We start from the raw sequence: 22,023 nt of genomic DNA, 5'->3' as shown, positions 1-22,023 counted from the left end.
TTGATGCATCTCTAGTTCTTACGTAGAACTTACAAACAGGGTGAATATCAAACTGTAAAAAAACAAAATTTTAACTCAAATAGCAAAACCTAAAATGGACATTTTCTTAGACAAAAAAATGGCAGATTGAATAAAATGAGTATACATGGGAGACCGTTGAATTGCAAACAACAGAAAAGATCAAAATTTGGATGGTCAGATGTCATAAAACAAAATGCTCAGCTAGAGGGAAGAGGATGCAAATATCCCAGGATAGGGAAAGATGGGGAAATAGGAAGAAGCCTATGTCCAAAGATGTATGCTTTCGGCTCATTAAATAGAGAGAAACGTACGAACTTTATTCCCTTACTTATACAATGTCTTTTAAGTTAAACTTTATCAGAAATTGCGAGAGCAAGTGATTCAAAACATTTCTTTACATGTTCAAAAAAAGGAGCTTAAAAATCCTTACAAATGTAGCAAAATGTTAAGAAATATTCTTGGCTTAAAAATTTGTCACCTCCGATTTCCAAAGTCTTCTCTAGACTGACTGTATTCGACAAAACCCCAAGTACAACAACCTCAAGACATCTGATGGAATATATTTAGAGGTTAGTAGCATATTAAGTAGGAAATTATATCCGGAGAATACTAATAGTCTATATTTAGAAACGTTTCTGATCATGTCGAATAAATAATATATTACAGACCGGCGAGTATCTGATCCGCCGATGCTATTTTTAAACCTACTGTCCTGTGAAATTACACTGCGCTGTGTAAAATAAAACAAGTACATACTATGTACTATAAATTAAAACGTTCTAAATGGAGGGAATAAATAATTATTATTCTAATCCAGAGACGGAGAAAATGAGGTACCGTCCTTATTCGTAATTTGAATTTACTTTTCAGAGATATTAATATATATACACACTTCTTAGGCGTCAACGCCCTTCGGTAGGGATCTATGGAGGAGTATCACCAAGCCGCAAGCCCTTATCCCTTGCCGGACCGCTCCTCCATAGGCCGATCAGACGCCAGTTATTCCAGACCAAGTCGTAGATTCTATTGAATTTTCTACTACGGCGTTGGCCTTTTATTAATTTCATGACCTGGCTGAGGCTCGAACCGTCGATCGCAAAAATCCACTAAACTTGTCGATCGACTGCGCCTCTGCCAACTGGACTGTCTAGACTAGACCGACTCAGAGATATTGATACGGACTGTTTAGTTTTTGATTAGATATAAGACACTGAAGGAAGCGGTAAAATCGGCAACATCGCTATATAGTATAATTGAATTTTAATTGTTAAGATGTTCAAAATTTATCTACTCGTTCCGACAGGAAGAATATGTTATTAAAATCACATTATCAATTTTTTTCTTTTCTCGATTATTAGTTTTTATTGCATAGTATCTAAATTATTGTAATTACTTAATACATAGTTAGTGGAAACGTAATCCTTACAATCAATTTAATGATTAATTTAAGCGATTATACAAGTATACAAGTAGATTATCAAAAATTAAAGGAAATAACCATCTCTATTTTGCTGGTGAAATTGATACTTGGCTCCGTCGGCAACTGATACAACTAATACCTTCCTAATGTTCACGTCTCAGCGCGCAGTGTTGCCATTTATAGGATGTATATCCAATTGAAATCTACAGTCTGCATCTATGTATATCTACTTAATCTTTGGCTTGTTAGTTCGTTGAGAATCTTCTCGCCTTTTTCTGATAAAACTAATATGACTTTAGGGGTAATTTAAGCATTAAATTGGTAAGATTTTTTTGGACTATTTTTAACAGTTTTGAATTATCTGTCATAATCATTCTGGATTGCGATGATGGGCTTGATTATATTTCAAGTTCCATCATCCTTGCAATTGCGTAGGTTCCACACGACGTATTATTTTTATTATTGTTTTAACTCTAATTCAGCTTAAATCTGCATCTTTCTAGTTTCCGTCTCCTCCAGTCTCGTTGTCTATTATGTTAGTGATTTCTGACTCTATCGCTTATTTGAACTTGGATAAAACCAAATTTCTACTCTTTACCAAGAAACCAAATATCAATGCCCTAGTCCGAGGCTCTTCACCGGTTCTTTGAACTTTTTTATTTTTTTATACGAGGGTCGTTTTTTTTTTCAACCTCCGTTTGTCCATAAAAAATTCCCGTGAAGCGTTTCGCCATTGCGGTGCGCAGTGGGCGACAGCGCATCTCCCCCGCTACACTCTACATTAATCCCGACTTCCAGGCATTAGTCTGTACTGTGCTACACACGAAACAACATGGCCGCGACAATTAGTTCTCCCGCCAAGTGTGAATTACGCGCTGTCATTCGCTTTTTGCAGGCAGAAGGCAATAGTGCAGCTGCAATTCATCGAAGGATGTGTCAAGTGTACGGAGAAGGGTTTATGAGTGATGGAGTTGTGCGTGAATGGTGCCGAAAATTCAAAGAAGGACGAAATGATGTGCATGACGAAGGGTGTCAAGGTCGCAATTCTGTCGTTACAGATGAGCTTGTTCAACGTGTTGATGAAGCGGTGAGAAACAACCGTCGCTTCACTTTAACATCGTTAGCAATGGAATTTCCACAAGTTTCATTTGACACACACACTTGACACATCCTTCGATGAATTGCAGCTGCACTATTGCCTTCTGCCTGCAAAAAGCGAATGACAGCGCGTAATTCACACTTGGCGGGAGAACTAATTGTCGCGGCCATGTTGTTTCGTGTGTAGCACAGTACAGACTGATGCCTGGAAGTCGGGATTAATGTAGACTGTAGCGGGGGAGATGCGCTGTCATTCGCTTTCGAAATAATACGAGCGAGATGCGACAGACAACGTCAATTGAGGCTAAAATAGTTAAGTTAAACAGGCATTGAGCCTATTTATAAAGTAGGAAGAAGAAGACAAATATCAATGTTTAACTTATTATTGATGGCCATCAGTTACACTCATTTTTTATCTTTTGGTGTGTTTTGTAAAGAAGATAAACTTTTCGTTCAAATTTTCTGTTGGGGATACTCACTTATACCTATTAGCCCAGTAAATGAACGGGAAATTCGGCGATACCGTGTAATTTTCAGGGGCAACTCCGAATTGCATGAAAATTTGGATTTAGGTTCTACTTACCCTCCACTTCAAAGTTGAAATTGTGCCGTTGGTTGATTTTACTTGGGGGGTGACAGTCACCCCTTCTCGGGGGTGAAAAAACATACGTTCAAGATAAGACCGGAAATGGATAAATTGACTGATTTTAAGCAACTTTTGTTCTATAGAGTTTTTTACGTAAGTCAATACTTTTCGAATTATCTGCCATTGAAAATGTTGATTTTTCGACAAAAAAACTACGTTTTCAGACGGTTTTTCGCAAATAACTCAAAAAGTAAATATTTTATCGAAAAACTATTTTTTTTGATAAAATCTCCTCAGCAAAAGTGTAGCTTATAAAAAACCCAAAAAAATGGTGTATCAGTAAAGTCTATCAATCAAATAAAAACAAAGTTGTAGCTCATGAAAAATACGTTCTTATTCGTCTAACTCCAAATCGAATATTTCAATGTGAAATCACCGAAAAATTAAGCAATTTTCGGGAAAAACCCATTTAAACTTTTTTAAAGTGTTTATAAAAAGCTTTGTATTAATTGTTAACAAAAGTTTTAGCATAAAAAATAAGCGAGTTACCCTCAAAATAAAGTTGACCCTCTATTTTTTTGTAAAAAATCATGAAAATCTCGTCGTGTTTAGCTCCCCAAATGAAATTAATCGCTACCGCTTTACAAACAATTTACTTACCTATCTATTTTTTATATGATCTGTCAGTCTCACCGGTTTAAAGTGTTTATTTTTGAAAGGGTTATAATTGAGAAAGCTTGAATGGGTCACTAATCATGAGTGTATGCAAATTTTGAACAGCCATTTCTTAACCAATTTTTGTCTTACGGAGAAACAAAATGAAACTAGCATATTTATAATAGCAAAACCTACATTTTTTTACTCTAAGATTTTTTTTATCACTAATACTTTTTAAGTTATTTTGAAAAAATGAAATTTTTCAAAAATTTTTAGAAAAATTTTTTTTACTATAAAACCAAATGTTTTCAAAAATAAGCACTTCAAACCAATCAAACTTACAGATCATATAAACAATACACACATATTTAAAATAGATGGTAAAACCAAACGATTAATTTCATTTAGGGTGCTAAATAGAGGGTTTTCACGATTTTTTTTACTTAAAAAAGGGGCCAACTTTTTTTTTACTGTAACTCGTTTATTTTTGATGCTGTAAACTTTTGTAAAAAACAAATAATAAGCTTTTTTTCGATACTTTAAAAATGTTAATAAGGTTTTCCCGAAAAACGCTTCTTTCTTCGGTGATTTCGCGTTGAATTATTCGATTTGGAATTAGACGAATAAGAACATATTTTTCATGAGCTTCAACTTTGCTTCTACTTAATTTATAGACTTTACTGATACACCATTCTTTTCGTTTTTTTTATAGGCTACACTTTTTCTAAAAATATTTTTTTCGACAAAATATTTACTTTTTGAGTTATCTGGGAAAACGGTCTGAAAACGGTAGTTTTTTTGTCGAAAAATCAACATTTTAAATCGCGAATAACTCGAAAAGTATTGACTTACGTAAAAAACTTTATAGAACAAAATGTGCTTAAAATAAGTCAATTTATCCATTTCCGGCCTTATTTTAAACACGCGTTTTTCACCCCTCGAGAAGGGGTAAATGCCAGCCCCCAAGTAAAAGCAACCAACGGCACAAATTCAACTTTGAAGTGGAGGGTAAGTAGAACCTAAATCCAAATTTTCATGCAATTCGGAGTTGCCCCTGGAAATTACACTCCAAAACGGTCATTTATTGGGCTATATATCGGTTCTACTATTTTGATAAAATTTCTATTTTATTCATGCTATACAATTTATTTTTTTTTCTGTTTTGCTTCATTTATCGTAGATTGGTCTACATTTTCAATGATCCGATGTGTTGTTTACGATTTACAACCATTTCTTTAGCTTTTATATTTCCCTTACTTTGAAAATACAAAAACGTGATCAACAACTGTTTTGCTTTTAGGAAAATTAAACTCATAAAAACATTTAGTCGCGCCAATGAACGTCTTTGTATACATACATTTACATGAACCACAATGCAAATGGATTTCTTCCTGCCGATTTCTGTAGACGTTGCACATGCACATTTCATGATAAAATTAGATTGCAGCGGTGAGGGTTTCAGTTTACGATGTTGGTATTGATTTTCTTCGATTACATAAGTAATGTTGAAAACTGAAAGAAGCTTAATTAGTTTCTGGTACCTATGTTGTCAGATGTTTATTTACATATTATAGTCATAGTCATTCAGAAAAGAATACACCTATTACCGGATTTACACTCAGTCCTGTTGGACAGGGAAGTGGGCAGCGTAAGTGTGTAAATAGCTCACTCGCGCTGCCGCTACTAATGCCACTGCCATTGCACGACGCTCCCCAAAAAGTCGGTTTTCGGGAAGGAAGTCAAAGGACTCGCGAGTGAGTATTCACATTCAACTACTCTCTCTCTCACTTGCCGCCGGCAAAGCGACAAGTGATCAAGTGAGCAAGACGATGCTGTCGTCACATTCCATTCTTGAGAGTCGTTCGGTAAATGAGTTGTGAGGACATTAGCGAGGAACTGATGTGAACACCTCACTCGCGTCGATATCGTATTTTAGGCAATATTTCCGGCAGCAGCAGTGGCAATGGCTGAGTATAAATCCGGCTCCTGTGATTTGTAATCTGGTTTATTTTACGAATCCTTCTACCTGCTGAAAATTAACAACGAGTTCGTTTTGTTACGTTTTCATGTTGTAAGCCTCATCTTTCTCATGGCTTCAGATCGCAAATGGGTTTTGATATAATCTTAATGGCGGTTTTTCATTAAAGGGACAAAAAAAACAAAACACAAATTCGTGTCGAATAAAACAAAACTGCAACTTTTCGCAAACTTCCTACAAAGAAATTGTCCAATTGTTTGACGCCAACTGGATAGAAAATTAAAAACATAATTTCACAATATCTACGTAAAAGAAGGAACTATACAAAATATAGAAATATAGAAATTTACACTCAAGTAGTTTGGTTATAATGCATTGAGTTTTATGCGTTTTCTTCTTTAAACATGTCCGTCGATTTATTAAAGAAAAAACTTTGTTTTGACTTCCTCGTGACAACTTGTGGAAAAGGACCGAAAACAAACACAAAACAAAATGTAGTTCCGCTTGATGGAAATTAGAGTTTCAGTTTTTGTTTCGTTTCGTTTTTATTTTTCAACTTCTAGAAAAACAAACAAAACATAAACTCATCGGCACGTTTAGTGGAAAACTGCCATTAGGGACCAAATACAATGGTCGTATCGAAGCCCTAAAGTTAGCAGAAAAGAAGCTATTGTGATCTGATTCTGTTATGTTGAAGATATTTTTGTGGGCTTGCTCTAATATACTTTAAATCTATTAGATTCTAAGAACATTGAAAAACTTTTCTCACTATACTCTCTCTCTTTTTTCTCTATCCTTTATTTGTTCGTGACACTCTTTTATCATTAATTATTTTACGTCTTAAATTATCAGTAGTAATTGCACAAGAGCTCTAAAATTATTGAATTTTTTCCGAGTGACACTTTGACAGTTTTAATTTTAATTTAATTGAAATTAAGGCGAGTGAAATTATGTCAAAGTGTCTCGAGGGCAAAAATTATATATTAATTTTAGAGATCGAGTGCAATTTGTTGCGATTATTTCATGAATAAAACTCTTCAAAACCAAAATTTTATTGTAATTTATTTATGTAAGTACAAATTAGTACAATTAAACACACAGTTGTTATAAATATTTGACGGTTGAAAGTCATCACTTTTATAATTTTTAAAACATTAATTGCCATTAATGTCACTGAATGTATTTTTTCATAGCAACGAAGGGCATCTGACGTAATATACTTGACGACGGGAAATTATCAAAAATTATCGGGTATAATATCACAAGAGAGTGAGAATAAATTGAAAATAATGCGACAGTTTTTCGAAAATTTGTTGTCTGGCAATAGACACGAGAGCCCGCAGGGCTCGAGTGGCTATTGCCCAATGACAACAAATTTGAGTAAAAATGAAGCATTATTTTCTTATTTATTCTTACTGTCGTGTGATATTCGTAAGATTATTTTTTAATACGTATATTATCGATATTTTCTTAAATGTGACAGTTGTCAAAACTAGGAAACTGGTTGCCATTAAACAGAAACAATCTATGTACTTCAAAAAATTCTATCGGTAATTTTCTGCAGTAGATAATTCTCAGTATAATTTTAATCTGATTGGATAGAATTAAACACGTGATAAAATATCATACTATACGATTGGAAGTTAAAACCATTAAAAAATAATCAGTTTAATTTGTATTTTTGTAGCTTTCTATTGGTCAGAATCTCCTATGAATGAAATAATCTATCGAATCGTCTTTGTGATCGACATAAAAATAATTTTTTATACATACATACTTCCTTTTTTAATAAATAATCTATTTGTGTCAAAGCTGTGTCAGAAACGACGAACGTAGGGTTTGCTGACTATTTATGGTTGAGGGTGGGCCTGAAGTTTTTAAAAGGGCGTATATTTAATCATACAGTTATGACCTCATTGTTGTTCAATTTCGTGAATGGGAAAGGGAACTGCAAAAATGGCATTTATTAATGTACCGTATAATCCGCAGAGGCGGACTACATAGTAATAACAACAGAGAAGTACATAGATAAATGTTTGGATTTTGTTTAATACTAAGTGTTCAGAATTGACCTTTTCGTCTATTGAAAATTACATATTTAAAGACTAGGTGGATTATTTCAATATATATATCCAAAAGGTTCAAACCCATGGTAAAGTGATGGCTTTTGTTTAATGAAATATGGTCAATTGCTCAATCGTCTGATTGGTCAAATAGGGTAAATTGTCAAAAAAAATACTCTGTGCTAGGCCTGGATCCCGCGTACCAAAAAAAAGTTGATTAATAGCAAGCTGAAAATTTGTTAATAGCTAAGAACATTGAAAGGAACATAATAGCTAGGAACATCGTCTGATTGAGCAATTCGATTTGTTAATTTTTTTCGAAAAGTGACTGATCAGTAGTGACTGATTGGTCAAATAGAAATAGGGTAAATTGTCACAAAAAATACTCTGTGCTAGGCCTGGATCCCGCGTACCAAAAAAAGTTGATTAATAGCAAGCTGAAAATTTGTTAATAACTTAACGTGTCTAGTCGGACAAACTTTGATGTACGGGAACACTGGAACAGGAGAGGTTTTAATTGTGGAACAGTTTAAAAATTTGGAACGTCAGATTACGAAATTGTCCCATGTATTTTGTCGGACAGAACGTCCAATTGATTAGTTACCGTTTCATTAAACTCTCATGAAAAAATCAGACTGCTATTACTAACCAACATGATTCCTGTCATTTGACATGTTCTTCGTGTTCCACTCATTAAAATGCCCAGTTGGTGATAAACACCAGTCTAATTTTTGCATGAGAGTTTAATGAAGTGGTAACAAATCAATTGGAAGTTCTGTCCGACAAAATACATGGAACGTTTTCGTAGTCCGGCGTTCCAAATTTTTAACCTGTTCCACAATTAAAACTTCCCCTGTTTCAGTGTTCCCATATATCAAAGTTTGTCCGCCTAGACACCCTTAAGCTATTAACAAATTTTCAGCTTGCTATTAATCAACTTTTTTTGGTACGGGGGACCCAGGTCTATGCGGAACTGTGACAAATCGAGGTATCTGAAATGTTTTTTAATTATAGACCTATATAAAGACCGTTTTCTGTAGATATATGAGAATGTACTTATGTAAAAAATCGAAATTTGGTGTAAAGAATGCCATTTTTCGATTTTTTACATACATAAGTACATTCTCAGATGAACTGTCAATCAAATCTAACAAGAAAGTAACACTACTTGACGCCATGGTTTGTTTGCTGAGATACTAAACATAGGTATATGTATTACATATTCTGCAATATATGATCTGGTATCGTCTGTGTATCAAAAATATTAAAGCTACTAAAGGGGAAAATATTCTTACTAAAAAATACAAGAAATAAATTTCGTGATAAATTACAAGGAATAATTTGCCTAATATTTATTATTTATCATATTATACAAAGTGTATAAATTTATACACCGTCTTATTTTTGCAAATGCTTGTGTTTCAATTAGAAAAGAATGTGCCATCGTTATCAATCATCCTCAGAACTGTTTTCATTAGCTGAATTAGTGGCAAGTGTATAATCTTTTGATTTATTAATAAACTAAACGTATATATGTATATACACCTTATTCTCGATACCGAAGTAATTATAATGTATGATTAAGCGTTTATGACTCATTACATAAGAATGGACGCTATATAAGGAAGCATCGAAGAAAAGGTGTGTCTTTGGTTTATATGCGCGGTATAAAATATCTAGACCTGAAAATTTTGTTTGCGAGAAACTTATCACCGAAATAATAAGAAATATCTGAATCCGATGAAACTACCGATAGACCAGGACTAATCTGTAAAAAAACGTGTATTTTTGGATGTGAGAGGTGGCATTCGGATTTTTGCAGATAAAGTTAGGTGACACCTTCAGTAATAATTGACTTACATGCTCCTTCTCAAATATGCCCGGAACATTAATAAAAAAATTAAAATATTTAAAAATTTCGAAAACATCGATTTTTTCTGCTTTCTTTGCTTACACCTTTAAAACGGTTCGTTTTGGAACAAAGTCGTAGAGAAATAAAATAAAGACAATTGAATTTTGTATGATATACGACTGGTCAAAAATGTCTTAAGGTATTACCTTTTCTGCAATATAGCAATAAATACAAAATAAGGGGGCAAAATACGCCTGTTGTTATTCAATGTTTCTTAACCACTTTGGTGGCACTTAGAACCTTAGTAATTCGCTTAGAAAATTCTTATAACTTACTTAAATGGTCTACCAAATTTCATTAAAATCGACCTAATAGATTTTGCATAATAAATTTGCAATGTAATAAATGTTTTTAAAAAAGTTCAAATTTTTTAAAATCTTTCTGAACAAAAAATAGACCATTTAGAAGTTGGCTAATTTTTTTACATATAAAGAGGTGCTCTACCTATCTAATACACTTTACAGAATTAAAATCGGATTATTTAAGGAGCCTCAGCAATGTTTTAAAATTATAAACAATTTTTTGGCTTATAAACAAATAGTTTTGTTTAGTAATAAAAAAAATTAATTTTTAGCAATGCAAATAATTAAAACCCGTATAATTTGACTTAAACTTTCAAATGCTGTCAGCAGAATTGCTATTTTATTTTTAATCAAAAGATATTCTTGTTCAAAAATTGCAATTTTTCGATTTTTTGAATGTTCCACCGCGTTTATCTCGAAAACTATGCATCCTACGAAAAAACTTGTAAGAACATTTTTTACTTAGACAAAATTTACTTTTTTACTTAAAACAAAAAAATGTTTTATTTTGCGAAAAATCGATGTTATGTAATTCCTCAAGTTCTTTGTTTATAACAATCTTATCGACATCCGGATCAACTGTTACCCAAAAAATTCGTGTTGTACGGGTCAAAATACATAAAAAAAACTTGGGTAAGTCCATCTAAATAAAGGAGCCCGTAGTCCCTCCTGGACACAGCACTAATTTGTTTACAAGCCCAAAATTGTTTATAACTTTAAAACATTGCTGAGGCTGCTTAAATAATCCGATTTCAATTCTGTAAAGTGCATTAGATAGGTGGAGTGCTTCTTTATATGTAAAAAAATTGACAAATCTTTGTATGTTCTAGTTTTTGTTGTGCAATATTTTAAAAAATTTAAATTTTTTAAAAAAAGTTTAGATTGCAAAATTATAATGCAAAATCTAGTAAGTCAATTTTAATGAAATTTGGTGGACGGTTTTAGCACATTACAAAAATTTTCTAAGCGAATTAGGAAGGTTCCAAGTGTAACCTAAGTGATGGAAAAACATTGAATAAGGACAGGCTTGTTTTGCCCCCTTATTTTATATTTATTGCTATTTTGCAGTAAGGGTGTTAAATTAAGACATTTTTAACCAATCGTATCTGATAGAAAATTTAATTATCTTTGTTTTATTCCTATACGACTTTGTTCCAAAATGAAACGTTTTAAAATTATAAGCAAAGAAAGTAGAAAAAAAACGAAATTTTTTGGAATTTTTAAATATTTTATTTTTTTATTAATGTTCCGGGCATATTTGAGAAGGAGCATAAGTCAATTATTATTAACGAAGTTATCAAATAACTTCATCCGCAAAAATCCGAATGCCACCTCTCACATCCACCTAAAAACAGATCCTTCCTGGTCTACGATTCATTAAACCAAATTACACATCTCCAAGAAATTAACGTACCACAAACGGGTCATTTTTGATGTATCGAATTTTCTAAACCGGTTGTTCGATTTAAGTGATTTTTTAATATTATGTTATAGCCTTATTTTTTAACAATATCGCTGTAATAGTATTGTTGCTAGAAAGGTAAATATTAATATATACCGGGTGTACCAATAAAAATGTGATTTTTTAGTTCGCCTGACCCTGTGGAACATTGTAACATTTATAAAATACTGAAATTACAACCCCACTATAGCCCCACGTTTTCTTAACTTAACATTCTGTTTTTTGATTCATTCGCTTATGTTGGATAATAAAAAAGTTAGGTATTAAGAGCACACAGTAGCGATCAACAGGTAGCAACAAACGCGGTCCAAGATTTCGAAAATTCTGCGAACTTTCAAAAGTGAGGCAACAGTGCGTCGGTAATTCGACACTGACAGTGACGTTTATACTATCAAAAACAATAATTTTTACACACAGGCGCGAAATGTTGCAAAGTCAGTGACGTTCGATTTCTTGTTATAAAAAAATCGATTTTTAGTAGTTTCAATGTGACACAATATCTAGGCACGGGATAAAAAAGTTTATTTGAAGAAAGTGTATTTTTTTGTCTTTCTTAATGCCGGTACAGGCTCCTTTTTTCAATATTTTATTTAGTTATAGAGTAATTTCCACATACTAACATATTTCTGAAATTGGGCTCTGTACCGCCATTCTTTATTATATTCATAAATATTCAAAATTAGAGCCGCAATCTTGGAACGCGTTTGTTGCTACCTGTTGATCGCTACTGTTTGCTCTTAACAACTAGCCTTGTTTTTCGTCAATACAGGGATTTTTTAAAGTATGGCAAATTTTAAGGGGTAATTCTGCATGAAAAAATAATGACAGTTTACTTGATAAACGTATGTCCGCAAATGTTTCGTATTCGAGATAGGGGTGTTGAAATAGGGGTGTAGGGTATTACAAACTGACGATTTATTTATTGGTCTAAAACCTGTTAAGATATGCCAATGAAAGTTGGTAAGTTTTAAGACGTAGTTATTACGCATTTTTTGATATACAATTAGGAATTTAATGTTCATTATTGGCGCGCATACGGATAATATGACCCTTGTGTGCGCCAATGGTGAACATAAAATTCTTAATTGTCTGTCAAAAAATGCAAAAAATGAGTTAAATGTTATGTTTATATGGGATTAGCCACAGTTAGGTTGTAATGACAATTACATAATAATTTACCTAAAAATACTTTCGATTTCCACGTTGTCAAAAGCCGCCAAATTGTTCTAATGTGGCTAATCCCATATAAACATAATATTTATCGAAAATATTAATAGAATCTGAAGGTAAAAAATTCTTTACGAATGGTTGGATAATTTTAAGTACTTATTTGCTTGCTTACAGTATCTATACTTTTATTGAACTATACTTCGAGAAAGACTAGTCTAAAAATATTTAATTTGAATTTATACTACTCAAATATGTTGCTATTAATATAAACAAAAATGTAGATATTATTAATTTCAAAAGATATTTGCAATTTCATCAACAAAATAATTAATTTTATAATATATAATTTACATCTGGCAAATGAGTCAAAATGTAGATATTCTATTATTAATTATTACTATTACACTTCTAATCAATTGTGAGTTTGTTTGGTAGACATGTAAATATTCTATTAAGACTGAAAAAATATATGCCCCATTTGTATATTATTTATTGCTTTTCTGGTAAGATCAATGTCTCTGCTGCATACGTTAGAACCAGAAGCCTTCTTATTCAAGCAAATGGGAATATCTTATCTAAAAAATTCCCTGTTTTCCGTAAGCTACCTATGTCAGTTCTATTCTCCTGTTTAACTGCTGTTTGTTTGTCAGATACTTGAAGGTGTACACTTCAGGTTCAATTTGCTTGCCATACGTTGGAGTGTTTTTGGTCAATACAAGGTTGGTCATGTATTGTATTTTGGAAAAGTTAATTTTAAGGCCAATTGGTGCACAAGAGGTCTGAAGATCTTGAAGAAGTTGGCATGCTGGATCAATAGTTACAACAGATTATGCTGTTATTCCAATAATTCTACAGAAAATATGCTCTCTAGCTTGATCATAATGGAATAAAATACAGTTTAAAAAATAAGAGGATTGATTTTACAAATAATAAAAGTGAAAAACGGTGCAAAACAAGTGGTAGAAAAACAAATAATGCTGAATTTTTATACATTTTCCTCCACAGTTCACAGGATTCATATTCACCATCTCCACCATAAAGAACGAATACACCGTCCTAGACTTGGTCGTCAAAGCCGTCATATTTTCCATGATACATGTATACTTTACCAAACTCTTTCTATTCTTAGCTCTTTTTAGCTGACTCATGAAAGTAACTTAAATTTTTGATGAAATTCTAAATGTAACTACAAATAATAAAACATTATTTTTTAAAATAAAATCAGTACATTGGAAAACCAGAATATTGGAAGTTGTTTCGTGCAAAAACCGACTATGAAGACTCTATAGCATTACCTATGTAAAAACGTTTTGAAAATATTTCTAGAAAGGACCAGAGAAATAGAAAAAGAGGTAGAGAAATCTCAAGATAATCAAATAATCACCTTTTTAGACTGTTAGTCTTTGATAACTGACAGCCTTGGAACGAAGAGGAAGAATACATTTGAAGAAGAAGCATAGACATTGGACATAACCGACTTTGGTTTAAAAATTGAATATTTAAAATTCATGTAGAAAAATATTCTGTTTGCATTGAGAATCTGGACGAAGTAAAACAATGTTTTTATAATCTATGGAGATGAGGTAGAAAAAAAAATGAAGGAGAAAAAAAGTAGAAATAAATCACTGAATATTGAAACTCATAGTCAGTTATTGTAAGAAACAATACATTGCTAAAATATTGTAGATTAACAGTAAAATAACAAACTCAAAATTCGAGTTTAATCAATTGGTTTCAACCTGTTTACCAATTATCGATAAATAGTCCAGGGCGCATCTGTTTGAGACAGACGTTGAGAGGTGACTCATATTTTTTTGCAGAAATTGCTTGAAATTAATTCATATAATAATAATTGAGTTATCCTCCCACTCAAAAATGTCCGGAACATTGTTTAAATAATCAAAATGTCAAAAAATGAAGGAAAAATTCGATTTTTTTCTTCGTTTTTTGATTATAACTTTAAAAGTATTCATTTTCCGAGAAAAGTTGTATTGACATAAAAGTTGCGCAATTAAATTTTCTACAATATAGGATTGGTTAACAATTTTAAAAATTGTCACCCTTGTTGCAATATTTGCGAAAAAACATAAAAAACAAGTACATATTCGAATTTTACGTTTTCCAACCATTTATGCTACCTTTAGGACCTTCATATGTCACCCAGACAAACTTTATGATATAATAAAACAATATTGTAAATTTAGTTAAGATCGGTTCAATAGATTTTGCCATCCAGCTTTTGCTTTTCGCATTTATCAAAATGTTGCAGGACTGAAAATAAAGCAGATAGCAAGTTGAAATTTTTTTGCCTATAGAAGAATACTGTACCTTTCATTTACAATTTGCAAAATTAAAATTGGTTAACTACCACGGCGTCAGGAATTTTTTTTAAATAAACACTAATTTTGGGTGCTAAGCGCAGGACAGCGGATACGTTTGCTCTGATTGGGCATTCCAATGACCTGTCAAAAACTATCGAATATTGCGGCTACCAATCTTTATCTAGTTATTCTCTTACTCTATATTTTGTTGTATTTTAATATTTTAATTTTGGTACAGTATTCTTCTATATGTAAAAAATTTTTAACTTGCTGTCTGCTTTATTTTCAGTCCTGCGACATTTTGAAAAAATGCATTTTTTTGCGAAAGCTGGATTGCAATATTTATTTTGCAAAATCTATGAACCGATCGTAATGAAATTTACAGTATTGTTTTACTATATCATAAAGTTTTTCTGGGTGAAATATCTTATAAATATCACTTAAGTATCTTAAGTGTAGCATAAATGGACGAAAAACGTAAAATGCGAATACTAGTTTTTTTTTAATTTCATCGCAATTATTGCTATTTTGCAACAAGGGTGACAATTTTAAAAATTTTTAACCAATTCTATATTGTAGGAAATTTAATTACGCAACTTTTATCTCAGTGCAACTTTTCTCGGAAATGAATACTTTTAAAGTTATAATCAAAAAACGACGAAAAAATCGAATTTTTCCTTCATGTTTTGACATTGTAATTATTTAAACAATGTTCCGGACCTTTTTAAGTGGGAGGATAACTCAAATATTATTGTATAAATTATTTTCAAGAAATTTCTGCAAAAAAATATGAGTCACCTCTCAACATCCAAATGTACAAATATTTTTACAGATGCGCCCTGGTCTAAAAAGCTGGCTTGCCTAATTGATTTAGAGTTTTTATGATGATTTGTTTTAGATAAATATACCTAATAAGTTTATCGCCAATAGCTTAACATAACAAATCTAACAATGCTTTTAATCTTTGCATGTCGTACGAATCTGAAACGGTGACTGGTGGAAATAAGTCTTCATCGACGTCCAGGTTGGTATTTTAGAAAAAATATGTATGTACATGTTAGCTAGTGCATTTGCATTTTAATGTTATTTTGAACTTTTTGTTGATTGATGGTAAACTTAAGAGCAAGTTCACATGACAAGCGCTTAACGCGCGTTTCAATGAATTAACACGAGCGTTAACAAGTGCACGACCTGAATAAAATGTACATATTTATTAGTTGTAAACGCGCGTTACCAAAATACGCGTTAAGCTCCTGTTATGTGAACTTGTACTATTATCTCCTTCACAAGACATAAACTAGAATACTAAATGTGGTGTGGTGGTAGTGCTTGTCTATTTTTGTTTTCCGTAACCGTTGTTTCACTTTCGTTACCACTTAAATTAGTCCCTTCTTTCAGAATTATAATTATACTCAATATTACCACTAATAAAAACAATATTACCACTAATAAAAACAAAATTCAACACAATCCAAAAATCTAAGAGACTTCTACCGTGGAACCAACTTTCTGGTGACAACCTAAATCCGTGCTTTCTGCAAATTACAAAGTAAACGGACGATAAATAAAGCAGACGAAACGGACTCTACAATATGCAGTCACTTACCGTCAATTTATCAAATAGTCTGGGCAGATTATCGGAGAATAGGCCATTTTTGGGAAAAGTTATTTACCAGCAATTTTATTGCTGGAATCGAATCTTATGATTGTATATATTAATAATACAGGTATGCAAAGTCCGCAGATAGTGTGCTACTTTTTTTATAAACAAAATGACGCCCGAAAATCGTGTTTTTTTTTTCAATTTTTACTCTATAACTCCAAAGATTTTAACTTTACACCAAAAACACTCAAATAAAAATTCACCGTAAGTAAATTCTGCATAGAGACGTGTTTTTCCCGATTTACTTCGACGAAAATTTTCCCCGGAAAATGCGGGTTTTTCCAACAAAATCCTTAATTTTCAACCTACATTTTAGATAAGTAATTGTTTAACAATAATTAAATAACTTGGTAATATAAAAGCTCTTTTCGTATAGATTATAATTCCAGAAGCCGATGAAAATTGAATGAACAGTTTAGCAACAATTGAATTGTTAATTAAAAAATTATGGTCACTATAATAACCACAATAATTATGATACATAAGAATAACTATGATTTTTGTATAAAAAGACACTGTACCTATCTAATGTACTTTACAGAATTAAAATTGGACTATTTAAGCGGCCTCGGGAATATTTTAAAATTATAAACAATTTTTAGGCTTATAAACAAATAGAATATCTCGGGAAATATTAAATTAAATCATAAAAGCGGTATTGGAAAAAAAGCGGCAGGACGCTTCTTTTAGAAGAAAAAAACGTTTAATTGTAATGAATTGTTCCTGAGATACAACCGGTCAAAGTGGACCGACATTTACAGTAATGATATAAATAACAGGATCATAATTTTCGAACCATCACCTTTTTATTTCGGTCCTCTTTCTCCACACCAATTTTCATATCTTTAAAACTCTCATAACATATATTATTATAATAAAAACTATCGATATTACGAGTGAAAATTGCCAAAAATAGCAAAATTCCAATCAAAAATCGAGAAAATGTAATCTCAAAGTTCAAAATCGGTATACGTTAAAAAAATGCATTTTCTCGGCTTCCTATGCAGCAATTTTCTTCATTCTTTTTTTGTTCCCAAGTAACTCGAGTAGAGCCATCTAATTAACGCATTATTAAATGTCAAAGTTTCTTTTGTTTTGTTATTTTCAATCAATTTTAGAGAAAAATGACAAGACTGACTTTTTTGCTCAGAATGACCCAAATTATCTAAAAAAAATATTGTGCGAAATGAAAAAATTATTTTTGTGAATTTTAACAATTGTGTTTAAACAATTTTTCGACCACGGCACCGCTCGGCACCCTGTGGATATGTTATAAGGACCTCTTTTTGAGTAAGTTTGTGCAAAAAAATCGAATCGGAATAATTTCGCTAGCGGGGGCTACGATACAGCCCGGTCTAAAAGTGGAAAATAAAATGTTAAAACAAAAAAACGAAAAGCTCAATAATTTCAAAAAACTCGTTAGAAACTTGAAATAACAACAAAAAGTACAAAGTAACAATATCTACATTATCTACATCAAACTCATTATTCTTTATATTCTATTTAAAATTTTTGTAATATTTCCCACCTAAATTATGTAATTGGAACATATTATTTTCATTACATTATCTCGGTATAGATATCTTTATTAGTTTTGATAACCCTTTCTTATAATATTTTTCTTATATCTAAGAAAGTTTATTCGAATATTGTATATTTTGAGTTGAGACTTCTGAGTTTCACCGATGAGGCATAAGGATGCTGAAATAGCTATATGGAGATGGTGGTCCAACTCTGAATCAAATATAAACAAAACCTGCCTTGATCTTTTTTATCTTCATTGTATATTTTATTATATTTTCTTTTTTGTTCTTAATATGTAAATTCTCTCATAAGGATTTTGTCTAAATAAAGGTGACACCACACAATACATAGAGGGGTAACATTGTTAAACAGCTGCTACAACATCATTAATCAGACAAAGACTCTCAAAATACATACATACATACATTGAAATTATACGATTATACGATGTAGGTACGATTATTAGAATATTATCTAGAATCTATTTTTATTCACTCACTTGGCTATGTTTTCATTGTTTCTTCGCACGTAAATTTTATCCCGAATCCGCCTAAATCAAAACATTTCAAATTCCCTAAATTCATAACGTTGTCAAATTATATAACATCTATTGATGATGATGATGAGTCGTCTCTGTGTGCTCCAAGTGGGCGTCTACATCTTACCACTGTCTCCTTATTTTTAGAAACAATTCAATTTTTGTGACAGTTGATTTATCACGAAAATTTTTACGTGTATTAATATGTTTGTGGAAAAATTGGGCGGATGTTAGCGGCAAATTAAACGTAACATCCGGTTGAAATAGACGTTTTATTAATTTTTTTTTATTTCTTAGTTTTTAACCACAAGCAAAATGCGAAATATGTCAATAAATTTTAAATTTTTCACCTTAAAATAGCTGACACGTGATAAATAGTTCTGCAAACAGCTGGTGTTGGAAATAATCCGGTCAAAGACATCAAAATGCTTGGCAAATAACAAAAATTGCCGGAGAGCCAAATTTTGGTGGAGAGCTAGGGTATACGATAACAAATAAAGTTTAAAAAGTCCCCATCGATCCCATGTGTGCGTCAAAAGTTATTTGGGGTCAAAGGTCAAAATTTGAGATTTTTTGGATTTTTTTCGAAAACGGTAAGTTGTATCAAAAAAAAAACCTCAAACCAAAGTTGTAGATCTTAACAATCTCTACAAAAATTGTCCTTGCAGTTTTTTTCCTAAGAGTTACCATTCCTGAGATATCGCGATTTTAAAAGTTACTTTATATATTATATGCACATATAAGCCACGTATATACATATGTGGCCCTTAAGACAAGTATAAATGCCTATTTGTGTCTCTTTTATATAGTATATTATACTATTCTGAAATATTTCTTCAAAAGGTAATCAGTCCCAAACTGAATTTCCTCTATCCACGTGGCCTTGAAAAACATTTGGCTATACCATTGTTTAAAAAAGAACAGATTGTCTATTATAGGCAATGGCTACAGTATTGTCCGTAGGTCTGGTTCATAATATTATCTGTTTCTTTTAGTGCTAAAGGTTCAGTTCAAGTGAATGTAAGTACTTATTACAAGCGTCTACCATTTAGTACCGTTACCGTTATTTCTACAATTTTATAGTTTTAAAAATGTCGTCAGTTTTGCTTTATTATTACTGCCAGGACTCCAGTAGATAAAGTTATTTATTTTCTGAAACCTGGAAGGGCTCAACAGCGAACAGAGATAGATTCTTCGAATAGTTTATCGGCTTATCCCAAATGCCAAAAGTACATTTTATTTTTACATGCGATAACCGGCTGCGACACTACGTCCGCAATGTACAGAAGGGGCAAAACGTCAGTACTTAAATTATTCGAAAAAAAAAGATTTGACTGACTGCTGTAAAGTTTTTACAGAACTTGATTCTACACACAATAATTACGGAAGGAATTCGCTTTCTTCTTTCGGTTTATGGAGCTCCAAAAAAATTATTTGTCTTGATATATACCGATACTTAACTTTTGTAAAAAATACGCGAAACAAGAAACAAGTACAACTATCATGTCTTCTTCCAACATCAACATCTGCTTTTCAACATTTGTATCGAGTATATTATCAAGTTCAAACAGGGCTAGTATAGGCAATGAACTGAGTCCAGAAGACTGGGGTTGGAAATTAATAGATAATACTCTGGAACCGATTAAAACCTTACTCCCACCTGCTCCAGAAAAACTCCTTAACACTATTTTTTGCAATTGCAAAAAAGGTTGTAGTGCCAAATGTGGATGTAAAAAAGTCGGGTTGCTGTGTTCTCTAGTGTGTACCAACTGCCAAGGTCAGTCTTGCTCAAATGTCCAGTTTAGTACAACAGAGGAAGACTCCTGTGATTTTAATGAAGAGACCAATGACTCAGTCACATTTGAACAATTTTTGAACATCCAGCAAGAGGAAGAGAAAGAAGATGAAATCGAAGAAGACTTGACTGTTGAAGTAGACTTTCAAGAATATGAATCTGATTAAAATATCTAAAGAAATCAAAACAATAGTTAACCTAATAATCAATAGCAATATCAATAATCAATATCAATAATAAGGTAATATCTAGAACTTGACCGGTATTGTTTCCTTAAATTATCCTAAAATTGTCAAAACAGTTAGTGGATTAGGCCTACAGGGGAAACCACGGTAAAAAAATCGCGCCGAGTACACTACCTCACAGTAGCTGGTGTGGAAACGTGTGAATATCATGTATAATGTGACTCTTTGAATCGCGATATCTCAGGAATGGCAACTCTTAGGAAAAAAATAGCAAGGACTATTTTTGTAGAGAATTTTAAGATCTACAACTTTGGTTTAAGGTTTTTTTTGATAAAACTTACCGTTTTCGAAAAAAATCCAAAAAATCTCAAATTTTGACCTTTGACCCCGAATAACTTTTGACGCACACATGGGATCGATGGGGACTTTTTAAACTTTATTTGTTATGGTATACCCTAGCTCTCTACCAAAATTTGGCTCTCCGGCAATTTTTGTTATTTGAAATGTCTATATAGACCGGGTTAAAACTAACTGAAACTGTTCATTAGATTATTAGATATTTACTAAAGTTTATACGACTTCTAAATTCCAACGAATTTTATCAAAGGAAAAGAAGTTTGGACCAACAAATGAAACAACAATAAAAAAAAACTAAACACATTTTCTTATGGAACGTACAATTAATCACAGTGAATGTTGAACGTCACTTTAAGGGCGTAGGCGCAAAATTTCGAATCAACGTGTTTTAAATGCATTCATTTTTTTCGAATCCTGAGAAAACTAAAGTATTTTTGAAACATTTAAACACAAAATGAAAGATTGCATTATTACCGAGGGCCGAAAATCCCTGAAAACTTCTATAATATTTATTTTAATAAGGTACAGGGGTGAAAAAAAGAATATTTAGTGTGATTTTTAATTTCAAATATCTCATTCAAAAGAAACTTTTTGGTTATTCTAAGGGACTTTCGACCCTCGGTAATAATGTAAATCTTTCACTTTGCGATTAAATTTTTCAAAAATACTTTGAGCTGCGTTTGCTGAGAGTAGAAGGAAAAATACTCACAATACATTGGATAAAGCTCTTATTCAGATCAACTGGGTGTTGACGTCGGAAGGAGCCGAATTTTGAATAAGAGGGTTCCATACTTAGGTTCGGGGGAACTGAACTCCCAATCAGGGTAAAAACGGATTCCCAATGGAAAAACCTGGGACTCCCTACCAGGATAAACTGAGATAAACTTGGACAATTTTGGATACATTTGGATAAACAAAAAATAAAAATATAAAGAATGCAAAAGGTACAAAAATATATCATACCATTTGAC

General features: G+C 32.1%; 1 protein-coding gene across 2 annotated transcripts in view; it reads left to right on the top strand.

Moving 5' to 3' along the window:
• Positions 1 to 22,023, top strand: part of LOC114329570 (heat shock protein beta-1) — a 90,417-nt gene that overhangs the window by 52,563 nt on the left and 15,831 nt on the right. The window contains exon 2 of one of the 2 annotated variants that reach the window (XM_050648431.1): positions 15,963 to 16,014. The exons of the other annotated variant lie outside the window; for it this stretch is intronic. Within the exon in view, the coding sequence (XP_050504388.1) occupies positions 15,963 to 16,014 (52 nt within the window). The remainder of the gene's footprint in view (positions 1 to 15,962; positions 16,015 to 22,023) is intronic. 2 annotated transcript variants of the gene reach the window in all.

Source organism: Diabrotica virgifera, chromosome 1 (genome assembly GCF_917563875.1).
Source record: "Diabrotica virgifera virgifera chromosome 1, PGI_DIABVI_V3a".
NCBI classification, from domain to species: domain Eukaryota; kingdom Metazoa; phylum Arthropoda; class Insecta; order Coleoptera; family Chrysomelidae; genus Diabrotica; species Diabrotica virgifera.
The sequence above is the reverse complement of the archived record's forward strand: the minus strand, read 5'-3'. Positions and strand labels throughout refer to the sequence as shown.